The sequence below is a fragment of the Salvelinus sp. IW2-2015 genome, linkage group LG37 (assembly GCF_002910315.2).
Source record: "Salvelinus sp. IW2-2015 linkage group LG37, ASM291031v2, whole genome shotgun sequence".
Taxonomy (NCBI): Eukaryota; Metazoa; Chordata; class Actinopteri; order Salmoniformes; family Salmonidae; genus Salvelinus; species Salvelinus sp. IW2-2015.
In genome coordinates, this window is record NC_036876.1 from 19,257,877 (window position 1) to 19,275,387 (window position 17,511).

Consider the following 17,511-nt stretch of genomic DNA (forward strand, 5'->3'; position numbering starts at 1 on the left):
CAAGCTTTTAAGCAACTGAGGAGTCATTGTGTAAGACAAATCAGACAGGTTAAGTCTGATTATTATGTATCCGCTCTTTCGGACTGTAATGGGAACCGGCTAAATTCTGGAAAACTGTCGAACCCTGAACGGTTCTACTTCCTCCTCTCTGCCACCCCCCAGACACTGGCCTCATTACAGATAAAAATGGCATCATTGATGCATTTATTCAAAATATATTTCAGTGGGTTCTCTCTTTGAAATAACTTCTAAGCCTATTCACAATGATATTGGGCTGGATGCCGATAGGGGAAACTTGCTGAATGATCACTTACTGAATGATCAGAGAAATAATTATTTTAGGCTATTTACAGAAAAATAAGTCCTGGATGCTAGCTAAGCAACAAGAAATCCACAGGGGCCGACCAATTGGATCCTGGTCTGCTTAAGTGTGCAGCGCCCATCATTGTTGGCTCAATAACCCACATTTTTTATTGAACATTGTTATCAGGAAATATTCATAAAGTATGGAAATTAGCTCTTGTGCTGCTACTCCATAAGGGCAGGGACAGCAGTGATCTTAAAAATGATCACCTCATTTCAAGGCATCATTGTCTAGCTAAGATTCTTGAATCCTTGGTAAATGTACAACTTTGCTTTTTTTAATTTTCCTTTTCCGAATGGGCGGTTATTAGAATTCATAAGATTCTGTATTTACGGTAGCATAGCTCCTCACGATCCGATAGAGACCCAATCCCTTTTTCCCTCAGTCTTCCCGCTCTTTCATTCAAACCCAACCTCCATCCTTTGTGTAATCAGCTGTCATATTGGGTTAGCCCACTATGTGCTTTTTATGACCTGATTAGTAATCGATGTGTGATCTATCCTGTGTATATATATATATGTAATTCTGTGTGATTATTTAGGTATTTAGTAAATAAATAATTAAGCCAATTTGTGTATTGCTGATTCAACTTATTAGCTAGGGTTCGTGCAGATAACCAAGTACTTATGACAATCAGAATGAGACCGACCGATCGAGGTGACAATTAATAATTGACTGCTATTGATATAAAAGATCTTCAGATCTTTAAGAGAGTGGATTCGGGAGATAACCGCTCTACATAAATGAATGCTTCCGTGGTGCCCCAGTTTATTAATGGTTTAATTGTTGCAGGATTTAATTCAATCACGTAATCAATTAAATGTTAGGTAATCGACTTGATAAAATAGCATGTCATATAATTTTATCATAGTCAGACACGACACTTTTGATACGGTTGATCATGATATTTTTTTGAATAAGTTGTCCTCGATATGCCTGAACTCTGACGCCTGTTCATGGTTTCATGATTATCTTAGTGCTAGAACTCAGGCCATCGTGATTGATGGGGATAGGTCTGAATTTCTTGAAGTACATAAAGGTGTACCACAGGGGTTGATTTTGGGACCTATTCTCTTCACTATTTATATAAACACTATTGGTCAGTCTGTTAAAATGTTTAAACTTCATCTATATGCAAATTATACTATTAGTATGTATGCTGTTGCCCCGACTGTTGATCTGGCTGTGTCAAAACTGGTTCTCCAATCGAACGTGTTCCCGCATATAAATACTTAGACATTTGGATTGATATGGAATTGACGTTTAAAAAACATATACAGTAGATGAGCTGGTTAAGAAGCTAAGAATTAAAGTTGGCTTTTTCTACTGAAAGAGATCTTGCCTTTCTCTAAGCAGTTGGAAGCAGATTATTCAGTCAACCTTTTAATCTGTTCTTGATTATAGTGATATTATTAATAAAAGTGCAGCTGCTATTACTCTTAAACCTTTTGATACTCATTACTGCATCCTGTATCCAAATGTTGGCTGGACTTCGCTAAAGACCCGTAGATCTCTACATTACTCTCTTTTTGTTTACAAGGCACTATTCCATAAACTTCCGTCTTATCTAACTTTGCTGTTGAAGTATAGACACCTGAGTTGCCTAACCCGTTCACAGGGGTGGTTAACTCTTACAGTTCCAAGGGTCTCCACCAAGTTAGGTAAATCTGCTTTTAGTTTTAATGCACAGTATTGCTGGAACAAATTTCCAAATACATTTAATCTTGTTGTTCTGGTGACACCTGAGCAATTTAAAGTATTGATTGGGGACTTATTTGTGGAGGAATGTTTGATTTGTGACGTTTTATTTGTGTTTTCCATGACTGTGTTTTTGTATTTTAATGTGTTTATGTTTGGGTATAACGTGTATAATACAACTATATACCTCATCCCCATATTTGTTTCTGTTTTTCTGCTCTTTTGCACACCAGTATTTCTACTTGTACATCCTCATCTGCACATATATCACTCCAGTGTAAATTGCTAAATTGCAATTACTTCGCCACTATGGCCTATTTATTGCCTTACCTCCTTACTTCATTTGCACACACTGTATACAGATTTTCCTAATGTGTTATTGACTGTACGCTTGTTTATCCCATGTGTAACTCTGTGTTGTTGTTTTTGTCGCAGTGTTTTGCTTTATCTTACCAGGTCACAGTTGTAAATGAGAACTTGTTCTCAACTGGCCTACCTGGTCAAATAAAGGTGAAATAAAAAATACAAATATATATTTTTTTAATGTTGTATATAAAGGTAACATTTGTAAAAGAGAAAAGGTAAAACTTTTTTTTTATACAGAAACCAGCTACCCTCTCTCTATATGTACACATACAGTAGAGTTTATTCTCCCCCCCCCATTTTTTTTTTTACAGGAAATTTTATATTATTATAATATCCTCCAATATTCTATATGTGCAACTTGGGTATTTGGGTTTCTATACCATTTGATTTGATGTTACTTTGATGATTTAGGCATGCATTTTTAATCATTCTACAGTAGGCCCTAACACTCCCATTGTTTCACTAGCAGCGATGCTAATGCTGGCTGGGGGTTTAGAAAATACAGAAAACTTAGCCATATTTTTGGTCATTGTTTCTCAGGATCAATGGATGAATCACTTTTTCTCAATGCAATGATTGGTATTTCAGATTTTGGTGTACCGCCCCATTAAATGGCAGTCATTTTTTACCACATAAATGTCAAAATGTAAATTGTCTTAAAATTTCTAAAAACCTAAATGATACTGAAATCAAATGTTGGTAAATCAGCTTTTTAGTGCTAATGTAGATTGTACTTTAGGAAAAATCTGCACATTATTTAAGGGAAACATTTCTATTTTCATTTGACATAATATGCTAATTACTGTAATTGTGCTAAAATCTGTTTGTTTTGGTAATTAAAATAAATAAATCAGATAACATTATTTACAGTCTAATAATGTTTTGATTAGAATTCACTTGATATTTTGCTATGATTGTTACTTTTTCCAATAGTTTCTTCTTGAGGTCAAAATGACCCCAGTTGGTAATCCATGTATGTAAAATATGATGGTAGTATGAGGGTTAATCGGTCGATTATAATGGATTTATAAACAACTGTTATTAGACTAGTCCTCATATTGATATGACAACCTTTTCTATGTAATTCATAAAAGTTAATAGCAACAACAACAACAACACTGATTTAAGGCAGTGCATTATTTATTCACAGAATGTCGCCTAATTACTTCCAAAGGGAATTCCATCAGTATGAGGACATAAGGTGCACGGGGACGTAGTTTAGCAGAAAAGTTACACCCAAAGCAGGGCTAATGGAAGCTTCTGTCTAGGGAGCATGCTCGGTTGACTGGGAGGGTGAGAGCAAGGTCTGGCATGGCTGTGCATATGCAGGTAGTACCGCGTCTGGTATATGGTGGGGGGAGCATAGCTTGGCGGTCCATGGGGCAGTGGTGGGGTGCATTTTGCAAAGGGCTGTACCAGCAGCAACCTGTCATCTCTGTGAAGGCTGGGGATGGTGAGTTGTGTAGGGGCGGTGTCCTGTTCCACACCGATTACTTTCAGGAACTTTTTCTGGATGTTGTCAAGCAGGCTGAGGTGAGTAGGTGGGGCACTCATCCAGCTCAGGGAAGTGTACTCCATGACACTGCAGACATGTGCCTTGTAGACGATGGCTCGGCTCTTGGTGTTAAGTTTGCTGGCCACTCTCCTCAGTGCTCCCAGTTTCTGAGCTGCTCTGATGGAGATGTTAAAGAGGTGTTTGGACCATGACAGTTTGCTGTTTATTGTGACTCTGAGGATGTCAAGCTCCTTAGTTGTGGCTAGCTGGCAACCATCAAAGTACAGGTCCAGCTTTGATGGAATCCTCTTCCTGGAGAATGTCATGGACTTACATTTTGATGGTTCGAAGGTGCCCCCCCCCCCCCTCTCTTCTCCCCCTCTTAAATTCTATCTGAATGGGACAGATATAAACTGCAAAATGTACCTTTATAGTATGTGTATGTGTTAGTCCTCAGCTCTCCACTGCAATGTGTGGTGAACACTCTGGTGCATAATGGCTGTCATGCATCATTAGGGTGTTTAATAGTAGAGCACCCCACTCAATGGACTGTAGAGTGGGCATAATGGTTATTTTGAGTGTAAGATGTTGAGAATGTATTTTGTTTCCTGAGTATGTGAGCCCAGGATTAGTCTCCCAAGTGTCTGTCTAGGTCTCATGAGGGGATATGGATGAGATGTAATATTGTAGAGGATAACTATTAACAGTAGCTGACACTGGGCTACTTAGGACATAGGGCTGGGCAATATGGCCAAAATATCATATCACCATTTTTAGAATTTATGTTTTTGAAAAATAAAAGATCTAAATTTGCTTTGAGTAGTGTGTGACCCTACGGTGGAAACACATACAATCTAAGTGTTTTCAATTGGTCTTTCTTCATTGTTTTAAACTGTTCAACTTCAACCAAACAATCATTTTCAGAATTTTCTGCATTTCCTGCACTCATAGACATAATAAACAGCGTATAACAAACAAAACATTCAAATATCGTTATAGAAGGTATAGTAAAAACCCAAACCGGTCTGTGCATCAATACTGGTATATCGTAAAATATGGTATACCACCCAGCCCTATTAAGACCGAGGCTATTAGTCGTGACTTTGGGCCCTCCTCAATCAAACCCGCATAGTGCCCTGAGTACAAACATTTTCTCACAAAATGGACATAAAGGAAATTTCTCACATTACTAATAAAACAAGAATAATTATAAATAAAAAACAACCTCCAAAGTTTTTGTTATATGACTCAGAAGCTATCCGATTTACCTAAGCGAGAAACTGGTTTAATAATGAACACAGAAGATTAAATCAACTCTACCTTTTGTCCTGGTGGCCCCTCAGGTCCCTAGAAAGAAAGATGTTAGATAAAATAATATGTAACAGGGTCACAAGGGAGAGACTCGCCCTGCCTGTAGAGGTGGGGTTTCATTCCCTGCAAACAAAAATCTGTTGTTAGGATGTCCCCAGAACAGTATGAAATGTTTGCCTAAAGTCAACAGGACGTTGTATCATGGTCTTGTGGAGGTTTTGTCTAGATCCCGGTTTGTTCCGGGAACGTCCCTGAGGATGTTTTTAGTACATTTTCAGGACATTCAGTGTATCAGTCATCAGAATGTCACCTGATGGTCCAAAATAATGATGGTCCATTTTTGGGGGGATAAATGTTCTACCCAACTACCTGGGCTCTCGCATCCTCGTTTCATTGCACATCACCCCTTGTTACTGTTGACGAGCCCACTGATCCATTCACAGCTCTTTGTCTCTTGGCAAGGTTAGGGACAACCAGTACCGGTGCATGGGTAAAATCACTGGGGATGTCAAGCCCACCCCCATATTACAACATATGACAACCTATGTGTTGTGATAATAGCGTTGTTTGCTCTATAACCTGATAATTCATATGCCTTGCGACTGTGATATATAGGCCTAAAGGCCAAGACAAATTTTTAAAGCCTTTATTTAACTAGGCAAGTCAGTTAGGAGGGGTGCGTCACTTGAGTGGGTTGACGTGGTCTTTCTGTTTGGGTTGTGCCGTGGCGGAGATCTTTGTGGGCTATACTCGGCCTTGTCTCAGGATGGTAAGTTGGTGGTTGAAGGTATCCCTCTAGTGGTGTGGGGGCTGTGCTTTGGCAAAGTGGGTGGGGTTATATCCTGCCTGTTTGGCCCTGTCCGGGGGTATCATCGGATGGGGCCACAGTGTCTCCTGACCCCTCCTGTCTCAGCCTCCAGTATTTATGCTACTGTAGTTTATGTGTCGGGGGGCTAGGGTCAGTCTGTTATATCTGGAGTATTTCTCTTGTCTTATCCGGTGTCCTGTGTGAATGTAAGTATGCTCTCTCTAATTCTCTCCTTCTTTCTCTCTCTCGGAGGACCTGAGCTCTAGGACCATGCCTCAGGACTACCTGGCATGATGACTCCTTGCTGTCCCCAGTCCACCTGGCCGTGCTGCTGCTCCAGTTTCAACTGTTCTGCCTGCAGCTATGGAACCCTAACCTGTTCACCGGACGTGCTACCTGTCCCAGACCTGCTGTTTTCAACTCTCTAGAGACAGCAGGAGCGGTAGAGATACTCTTAATGATTGGCTATGAAAAGCCAACTGACATTTACTCCTGAGGTGCTGACCTGTTGCACCCTCGACAACCACTGTGATTATTATTATTTGACCATGCTGGTCATTTATGAACATTTGAACATCTTGGCCATGTTCTGTTATAATCTCCACCCAGCACAGCCAGAAGAGGACTGGCCACCCCTCCTAGCCTGGTTCCTCTCTAGGTTTCTTCCTAGGTTCTGGCCTTTCTAGGGAGTTTTTCCTAGCCACCGTGCTTCTACACCTGCATTGCTTGCTGTTTGGGGTCTTAGGCTGGGTTTCTGTACAGCACTTTGAGATATCAGCTGATGTAAGAAGGGCTATATAAATATATTTGATTTGATTTGATTTTGAGGAGATTATATGCTCTTATAAGTGTTTGCACCTCATTAATAAATGGCCAGAAGGGTTCCACTTTATTTTAAGCTATACATTATACATTTTGGTAACTCAATTGTTAATGGTCAGTGGATTGCCACTTTAAAATAAGCTATCATTTTAGCAGTTATAAATGTAGATAACTCCGTTATAAATGTAGATAACTCAGTTATAAATGTCCATAGTTCCTGTCATTTTAAAATAAGCATTTGTTATTGTATCTTTATATGTTGATTCTTCTTTCATTCCATTTTTGTGGCAAAATGACATTGCTTGACTATGGAATTATGTTGGACAGGATTGAAAGAAAGCATTGCAAATGTCTCATTGCATGTTTAAAAAAAAAACAGGGTCATAGCATAGTATAAGTGGTGTCTTTATTGTTTCTAGAGATCTGTGGACCCACAGTAGAAGGTGAGCCAGAATGGTACAATTATAGCATTGTATGATTAGGAACTATTTGATTCTCCAGTGATTACATTGGTGCAACTCTCTTAAAAATGGTTCTGTCTCCAGCCAGGTATTGTCTGAGCTAAGCATCACTGCTGGTCAGACTGGAACAGGGAGCCATTTTGGATCTGCCTCTAGCTGAATAACAGTTCCTTGGGCAAGTCATTGGAAGAAAAAAGCTCTCTGACTGACAGTGGAAAGACTCAGACACAAAGGTGCACGAAGGCGCCATCTTCAACTGAATTCACTCTCAATTTCAGCCAATGGGCTATGCTGATCAAATAAAATTGTATGTGTCACATGCGCCGAATACAACAGGTGTAGACCTTACCGTGAAATGCTTACTTACAAGCCCTTAACCAACAATGCAGTTCAAGAAATAGAGTTAAGAAAATATTTACAAAATAAAGTAAAAAAATAAATACAAAATTACATAATAATGAGAAAATATACGGGGGGTACTGGTACCGAGTCAATGTGCAGGGGTACATGTTGGTCATGGTAATTTGTAAAGACACTACGCATAGATAATAAACAGCAAGTAGCACCAGTGTGAAAACAAAACAGGGGGGGGGAGTGTCAATGTAAATAGTCTGGGTGGCCATAAATTGTGACACTTATTGTTGCCAAAAATTATTGCACTGTAAGATGTGATTTGCCTCATTGTACTGTCCTCCAAATTGGGATGTAGCCAGGAGGCTCTTCAGATCAAGCCCCAGTTAACATGAAGAAGGGCAGTGCATGGAACAACATGCACCGCCCTTGTTACCTTCTGACTGGCATTGTGCTGATCTCGTCTAATGTAAAAGGCCAGTATAAAGATGGGTGACACCCACATTACCATTTTCAAATTTCTCTCTCTTCCTTGAAGTGATGATTCTTAATATAATGTTCGAAAATAAAATTGGGAGAATGGAGATTCTCATTTAGGCCCCACTTTAAATTTCGCACAGTCCAGACGTGTGAGGGAGCTGAGTAGTTGAACCACAGGGATGTGCTTTCACGTTCGAAGGGGGCAGTGTAGCGATCCTTGTTATATGAGCCACATTACAATTGCCGCTAAGTTGGTTAAACCTACTGGAGCAAAGCGTAGGGTTTATGCATTCCACGCCAGCAACACAGCTTCTATCCCTACCCCACTATTTGCCACAATACCAAAAGTACTAAGGTATTTATACTAATGCGTTGTACTAATATTATTACAAGGGGTACAACTTCTTCTTGTTCTTATGTTTCACACTGGCTTGCCTTACTTCTCAAAAAAAATTATGTTAAACAGATAATTACATTTATATTCCAAATTCAACAGACGTCAAGCTTTTTTTTGCATGTTTAAGAGGCTGGCCTGTAAAAATACCTGTGGCTAAAGGTTGTCAAACGTTAATTGCTTACAGTTGCAGCAGCTTTCCTGTGATTAGAGAACCTTAATTACTGAACAACTTTCCCCCTACCTACCACGAAAATAAATAATGTAGTAGTCTGGAAAAGCCTTTGTTAGCAATCCTCACTCGTTTGGGTAAACTTTTTTTTACCCACTAGGTACAGTTGAAGGCAGAAGTTTACATAGACTTAGGTTGGAGTCATTAAAACTCGTTTTTCAACCACTCCACAAATTTTTTGTTAACAAACTATAGTTTTGGCAAGTCGGGTAGGACATCTACTTTGTGCATGACAAGTAATATTTCCAAGAATTGTTTACATACAGATTATTTCACTTATAAATCCCTGTATCATAATTCCAATGGGTCAGAAGATTACATACACTAAGTTGACTGTGCCTTTAAACAGCTTTGAAAATTCCAGAAAATGATATCATGGCTTTAGAAGCTTCTGATAGGCTAATTGACATCATTTGAGTCAATTGGAGGTGTACCTGTGGATATATTTCAAGGCCTACCTTCAAACTCAGTGCCTCTTTGCTTGACATCATGGGAAAATCAAAAGAAATCAGCCAAGACCTTAGAAAGAAAATTGTAGACCTCCACAAGTCTGGTTCATCCTTGGGAGCAAGTTCCAAACGCCTGAAGGTACCACGTTCATCTGTACAAACAATAGTACACAAGTATAAACACCATGGGACCACGCAGCCATCACACCACTCAGGAAGATGCGTTCTGTCTCCTAAAGATGAACGCGCTTTGGTGCGAAAAGTGCGAATCAATCCCAGAACAACAGAAAAGACCTTGTGAAGATGCTGGAGGACACAGCTACAGTAAAAAAAAGTCCTATATCGACATAACCAGAAAGGCCGCTCAGCAAGGAAGAAGCCACTGCTCCAAAACCCCCATAAAAAAGCCAGACTACGGTTTGCAACTGCATATGGGGACAAATATCGTACTTTTTGGAGAAATGTCCTCTGGTCTGATGAAACAAAAATAGAACTGTTTGGCCATAATGACCATCCTTCTGTTTGGAGGAAAAAGGTGGAGGCTTGCAAGCCGAAGAACACCATCCCAACTGTGAAGCACGGGGGTGGCAGCATCATGTTGTGGGGGTGCTTTGCTGCAAGAGGGACTGGTGCACTTCACGAAATAGATGGCATCATGAGGAAGGACAATTATGTGGATATATTAAAGTAACATCTCAAGACATCAGTCAGGAAGTCGCAAATGGGTCTTCCAAATGGACAATGACCTCAAGCATACTTCCAAAGTTGTGGCATAAGGACAACAAAGTCAAGGTATTGGAGTGGCCATCACAAAGCCCTGACCTCAATCCCATAGAAAATTTGTGGGCAGAACTGAAAAAGCGTGTGCGAGCAAGGAGGCCTACAAACCTGAATCAGTTACACCAGCTATGTCAGAAGGAATGGGCCAAAATTCACCCAACTTATTGTGTGAAGCTTGTGGAAGTCCTCCCAAAACGTTTGACCCAAGTTAAACAATTTAAAGGCAATGCTACCAATTACTAATTAAGAGTATGTAAACTTCTGACCCACTGGAAATGTGATGAAAGAAATAAAAGCTGAAATAAATAATTCTCTCTACTATTATTCTGACATTTCACATTCATAAAATAAATTGGTGATCCTAACTGACTTAAGACAGGGAATTTTTACTAGGATAAAATGTCAGAAAAACTGAGTTTAAATGTATTTGGTTAAGGTGTTTGTAAGAGCATGGCCTCTTGCTATAGATCTAATTGGTCTACAGTAGCTGCAGCTGAGAGTTTATCCAAAAAAGTTTATCCAGGAAAATCAAGAGCCCACTTGTGGACGGGGCAATTCTACCTTGTCTTCAGCTTAGATTGTTGACAATCTAATAACATATCTTATTTGGAAAGATGTTCAGTAAATTACCAGAAAAATGGGCCTCCCGGGTGGCGCAGTGTTCTAAGGCTGTGCCACCAGAGATTCTGGGTTCGAGCCCAGGCTCTGTCGCAGCCGGCCGCAACCGTGAGGCCCATGGGGCGGCGCACAATTGGCCCAGCGTCGTCCGGGTTAGGGAGGGTTTGGCCGGCAGGGATATCCTTGTCTCATCGCACACTAGCGACTCCTGTGGCGGGCCGGTCGCAGTGCACGCTGACCAGGTCGCCAGGTGTACGGTGTTTCCTTCGACACATTGGTGAGGCTGGCTTCCGGGTTGGATGTGCATTGTGTCAAGAAGCAGTGCGGCTTGGTTGGGTTGTGTTTCGGAGGATGCATGGCTCTCGACCTTCGCTGTCACGGCCGTCGTAGGGAGGAGACCAAGGTGCAGCGTGATAAGCGTACATTCTTCTTTATTTTAAGAATGAACACTGAACAAAACTAACAAAACAACAAAACGAACCGTGAAGCTATACAAAGAGTGCTGAACAGGCAACTACACATAGACATAGAACCCACCAAACCAAAAGGGAAAATGGCAACCTAAATATGATCTCCAATCAGAGATAACGATAAACAACAGGTGCCTCTGATTGGGAACCAATTCAGGCCACCATAGACATACATATGCCTAGACTTACAAACACCCCTAGACATACAAAAACCCTAGACAATACAAAACAAGCATACCCACCCTTGTCACACCCTGACCTAACCAAAATAATAAAGAAAACATAGATAACTAAGGTCAGGGCGTGACATTCGCTTCTCCCGAGTCTGTACGGGAGTTGCAGCGATGAGACAAGACTGTAACTACTACCAATTGGATACCACGAAATTGGGGAGAAAAAAGGGCTAAAAAAATAAGATATGTAAATGAAATTACCAGAAAAATGTCCATTGTGCTTATGTGAGTTTGCTTCCATCCACAAATACACAGCCTGAACTAGCCATCTCAGTTACTGAATGCAGTCAGCAAAACAATCTACAATGATTGGGTCATGCATTAATTCATGACCAGGAAATGACTGACTCCATTGCCAGTGAACTGTCTTTATTCCCCCACTCTAGAGTAGAACCTCTGCCAACTGTAGAAGAAGTTGAAAAGCTTTGTCAGAGTACAGCACTGGGAAACTGTGGCCAGGATTAAATCAAAGGCGCATTGTCGACAAGTCCACTGCACTTGACTTGTAAAGACAATTAACACTTGGGCTGACATCCGTAGCCTTTACCATGAAAGCTATATGCAAACATCAGGGAAATTGTCTTTAAAGGCATTTTGTTGGCAGTGCACTGCTTCAGCTCAATGTCAAAGAGCTAATGTTCTTAGATTCAGCAAATCACCAGATATATTTTTTTATAGAAAAAGCTACAGTATTTCTACCAAATATCCGGCGTAAGAGGCATAGGACAACTCAATTTTGTGTCCTTCAGGCGTGTCTTTTGCTATTTACAGATGAAAGGAAACTTAATATCAAGGCTACCAAAATTAAAAAAGTATATCTTCATTACAAAATGGTATTAATGTAGTGTGACCCCACAGGTCTGCAATGCATTTAATTAAATGATGGACAATAACTCCATGAAAAAGTGGGGAGACTGTTTCAGTTACGCATGGAATACCATGTACAATATCTCACTGGGTTTCCAGCCTTTTGAAATATATTCAAACATGTGGCTGCAAACCACCTTTGGAATACACACAACCCATCATTTTCCTTAGAGAGACCTCGTGGCACTGATGATTTCAAATTGATTCCTGAAAATATTACCTTTTCCCCTCCTTTCTACTCCATGGAAGCCTATTCCTCCTAACCAGCACCATATGTCCTGGATGGCTTTGGACACTTTGGAATTCACTTTAGCCTTTTTAACAATAGCATCTACATCAAAACGCTGAACTGTGTCAAGTAGGCACTGGCCCCTGGAAGCTGTCCTAGAGAACCATGAATAGTGGCATGGCTCCATTGTCCTTCCAGACATGCAGTTACCCAGAACATGATGTACTGTTTCAAACAGTAAACTTTGGTTTTAGAAGTGGGGTTTTAGAAGTTATTATATATTTTTTATCCAGTCAGATAAACATTCCAAACAACCTACCTGACTGCTTGGAGGTGTCCTCGTGGTCTTAAAGCACACCGTTGCCTCATTTTGTATCACATTTCAAAATTATAATACTGGGGGGACAAAAATGTGATTTCAGAATGTGTGTGGGGGGGGGGGGGGAGTCCCCAGTGAAAGTTGCACCCATGGTTTCAAAGACATCTCTATATTCCACCCCACTTGAGTTCTCTTCACATTTCTTGGTTTAGATTTTTATCTCCACAGTGAGACGTTTGGGGAGAACCAAGAGAGTGACGGGGGAAACAGAAGCCAACTGTCTGAGGCTGAAACTCTGACAACCTGCAGAACGATACCCCATTGTGTTTTGGCAGTATCTCCATATCTATTACGACCATTGGAGATTGTGTATCTCGTCTCACACTGCTTTAAAGGCAGAGGGATTCCCAAATGATTAAATGTGTCCTAAAAGTACATAAGTGTCACTGTTCAAACAAATAAACTGCTGGAACATTAGGCCTTGACTCATGAATTACAGCTCACAGGATCTTTTTTTCACTCAAAGTACTGTGTAAGTGTGTTCTCATTTTGACAGTGATTTATAGTTCATCTTTTGACAAATGTGTTGGCAGCTGTTTTGACTTATTGTAGGGACTAAACTTAGTGAGGACCTCTGACCCGTGGAACATAGAGGACACAGAACATTGGAGTTAATTCATCCTTTTGATAAAGTGGTTCATAGCAAGTGTTATCTAACGCATTGTGATCACATTCAGTCATTCATGATTCAGAAAGGCTGTTTATTAAAGAGCCATAAGCTGCCATGAATGCTTATAGAACGTTTCTATAATCCATATATTGTGTGATATAAGCATTCATAATTTTACATTTACATTTAAGTCATTTAGCAGACGCTCTTATCCAGAGCGACTTACAAATTGGTGCATTCACCTTATGATATCCAGTGGAACAACCACTTTACAATAGTGCATCTAACTCTTTTAAGGGGGGGGGTGGGGTTAGAAGATTACTTTATCCTATCCTAGGTATTCCTTAAAGAGGTGGGGTTTCAGGTGTCTCGGAAGTGGTGATTGACTCCGCTGACCTGGCGTCGTGAGGGAGTTTGTTCCACCATTGGGGTGCCAGAGCAGCGAACAGTTTTGACTGGGCTGAGCGGGAACTGTACTTCCTCAGAGGTAGGAGGCGAGCAGGCCAGAGGTGGATGAACGCAGTGCCCTTTTTGGGTGTAGGGCCTGATCAGAGCCTGAAGGTACGGAGGTGCCGTTCCCCTCACAGCTCCGTAGGCAAGCACCATGGTCTTGTAGCGGATGCGAGCTTCAACTGGAAGCCAGTGAGAGAGCGGAGGAGCGGGTGACGTGAGAGAACTTGGGAAGGTTGAACACCAGACGGGCTGCGGCGTTCTGGATGAGTTGTAGGGGTTTAATGGCACAGGCAGGGAGCCCAGCCAACAGCGAGTTGCAGTAATCCAGACGGGAGATGACAAGTGCCTGGATTAGGACCTGCGCCGCTTCCTGTGTGAGGCAGGGTCGTACTCTGCGAATGTTGTAGAGCATGAACCTACAGGAACGGGTCACCGCCTTGATGTTAGTAATGTACTATACTGAGGTGGATAGAGGGTCATATTTTAGTTAGAACCCTTTCGTATTTTATCCCGGAGAGGTAGAAACAAACTCAACGCAAACTCAAGCAAAGAGAGAGCGAGCACTGTGTCAATTTGATAGAAAGCATGACCCAATATTATTTGAGCTCAAAAGATACAGCAAAGGGTGGGTTAAATAATAAATTGGTACCCACATTCTATTTCTCACTTTATTTCTTCATTCCTTCCTCTCTCTCTCTCTTTCTCGCTCTCTCTCTCTCTTTCTTTCTTTTTCTCCATTGCACCATCCCATCCCTCCCTATATTTTTCTCCCTCAAATGCCTTACCCTTTCTTTCCACTGCAACAAAAAGCTAGTGATGATGGAATCAGAGAGAACATCACTGGAGAGAACTCTGTTTCTCTGGCACCTCATGAACTTGTGAACATTCCAATCACACAGTGTGCTTGTTAGTCCCATTTTCTGTCCACACTTCTTTGTCATCAGAAAATACAGGCTGGGTTGATTTTTTATGAGGGACCTTTCATTAAATGCCTTATTTGCTAAACACTAAAAGCAGTATGCGATTGCTGTTCATTTGAACAGTTTGCCTCTATAATGAGTTTCATGTGTGAAAATATATATATATATTTTAACAGGGTTTCATAAAAATGCTGTAGACATTCACCATGGATCAACAAAATCAGTTATTTAAATTCTCGTAAAACTGGAATGCAAGTATGGATGTTCTAAATAAGATGCAGCTTCCTTAAAACTTCTTATGGCTGGGGGCAGTATTGAGTAGCTTGGATGAATAAGGTGCCCAGAGTAAACTGCCTGCTACTCAGTCCCAGAAGCTAAGATTTGCATATTATTAGTATATTTGGATAGAAAACACTCTGAAGTTTCTAAAACTGTTTCAATGATGTCTGTGAGTATAACATAACTCATATGGCAGGCAAAAACCTGAGAGAAAATACAACCAGGAAGTGGGAAATCTGAGGTTTGTAGTTTTCAACTCATTGCCTATCAAATATACAGTGTATATGGGGTCATATTGRACTTCCCAAGGCTTCCACTAGATGTCAACAGTCTTTAGAACCTTGTTTTATGTTTCTACTGTGAAGAATGAGGGAATGAGAGCTCTTTGAGTCAAGTGCCTGGCATGAGCTGATCGTGCCTGGCATGAACTGATCATGCGTGCTCCCGTGAGAGCGACCTGCGTTCCATTGCATTTCTGAAGACAAAGGAATTCTCCGGTTGAAATATTATTGAAGATTTATGTTAAAAACATCCTAAAGATTGATTCTATACATCGTTTGACATGTTTCTATGAACTGTAATGGAATTTTTTGACGTTTTGTCTGACCTGCGCGTCGTGAATTTGGATTTGTGAACTCAAGGCGCGAACAAAAAGGAGGCATTTGGACATAAATTATGGACTTTATCGAACAAAACAAACATTTATTGTGGAACTGAGATTCCTGGGAGTGCATTCTGATGAAGATCATCAAAGGTAAGTGAATATTTATAATGCTATTTCTGACTTTTACTGACTCCACAACATGGCGGATATCTGTATGGCTTGTTTTTGTGTCTGAGCTCTGTACTCAGATTATTGCATGGTGTGCTTTTTCGGAAAAGCTTTTTTCAAATCTGACACAGCGGTTGCATTAAGAAGAAGTTTATCTAAAGTTCCATGCATAACACTTGTATTTTCATCAACATTTATGATGAGTATTTCTGTAAATTGATGTGGCTCTCTGTAAAATCACCGGATGTTTTGGAAGCAAAACATTACTGAACATAACGCGTCAATGTAAACTGAGATTTTTGGATATAAATATGAACTTTATCGAACAAAACATACATGTATTGTGTAACATGAAGTCCTATGAGTGTCATCTGATGAAGATCATCAAAGGTTAGTGATTCATTTTATCTCTATTTCTGCTTTTTGTGACTCCTCTCTTTGGCTGGAAAAATGACTGTGTTTTTCTGTGACAAGGTACTGACCTAACATAATCGTTTGGTGTGCTTTCGTCGTAAAGCCTTTTTGAAATCGGACACTGTGGTGGGATTAACAACAAGTTTATCTTTAAAATGGTGTAAAATACTTGTATGTTTGAGGAATTATGAGATTTATTTTGTTTGAATTTGGCGCCCTGCACTTTCACTGGCTGTTGTCAAATCGATCCCGTTAACGGGATCTCAGCCATAAGAAGTTAAGTGGTTGCATTTGTACTTAAACAAAACAAAAATTGTGAGAGAGAAAAGTCTATTAAAATAAGCTTAAAATACGCCACAATGCTGGGTATATGAATCTAACTGGCAAACCATTTTAGCACAGAAAACGTGAAAAGGCATAATTTTCCCAAGGGGCAACATGTGGTCTTGGTATAATTTCCTGAAGGAATCAACACTGCTACTCCGTCAACTAGATCCTCAACATGGCAATATTTGATATTATTATTTTGGAAACAGAAACTTAAATATAACCTCAACATCATTATTTAACAATTAGGCACAAAAACGCTGTGGCAATAGTAATACTTTTTGCATCTCCGGAACTATTTCACAGAATCAGTTCAATGTAGGCTAACTCTAAATAAGCACAACACAAGGTATTGAGGTATTGGGTAAACCAGCATTGGAAGAAGTGGATGTCATAACATAATGACCTACTTACCATTAGTCCTAGCTCTCCTGGGGTCCCGGGATCTCCCTGTATAAATATAAAATGCCCAATTAGTAAAACACAGATAAATGGAGAGATTTGTTCTACTTCAATGACTTGAAATTACAGTTGGTGGTAAATAATTGGATTGGATTTGGAATATTCAATTATTTATATTTTTTAATAAGACATTTGGTTATGAAGATTTGGATTTGAAATGTGGGTTATGCAGATCGATGTTAGTGTTCAATACAGAGGCAAATTCATCAGTTTATCAATGATACAGTTTCTAGATAAAAATAAACAATCCACATCTGAATTAGGTGTCCATTCATCCTTTTGCATCTAGTGTACTCTACTGTGAATAGCAATTGATTCAAATTAATAGCTCTGTATTGGTGCAGTTCTGGGCTTTATGTAGGTACGGCCATGCGACACCTGTCCGATTCGGCCCTATGTAGCTGGTTGTTGGCCATTGTGGAAAACTGGTGCCCTAGAGTGTAATAGGTTAAATCTGCAATGGCACT

The 17,511-nt window shown here is 40.2% G+C and overlaps 1 protein-coding gene across 9 annotated transcripts in view; it reads right to left on the bottom strand.

Moving 5' to 3' along the window:
* Positions 1–17,511, bottom strand: part of LOC111960057 (collagen alpha-1(XXV) chain) — a 394,437-nt gene that overhangs the window by 124,361 nt on the left and 252,565 nt on the right. For all 9 annotated transcript variants that reach the window (XM_070437770.1, XM_070437769.1, XM_070437776.1 and 6 more), the window contains exons 8-9: positions 16,997–17,032; positions 5,244–5,270 (exon numbers count right to left, since the gene is read on the bottom strand). In XM_070437770.1, coding sequence (XP_070293871.1) covers positions 5,244–5,270; positions 16,997–17,032 — 63 coding nt within the window. The remainder of the gene's footprint in view (positions 1–5,243; positions 5,271–16,996; positions 17,033–17,511) is intronic.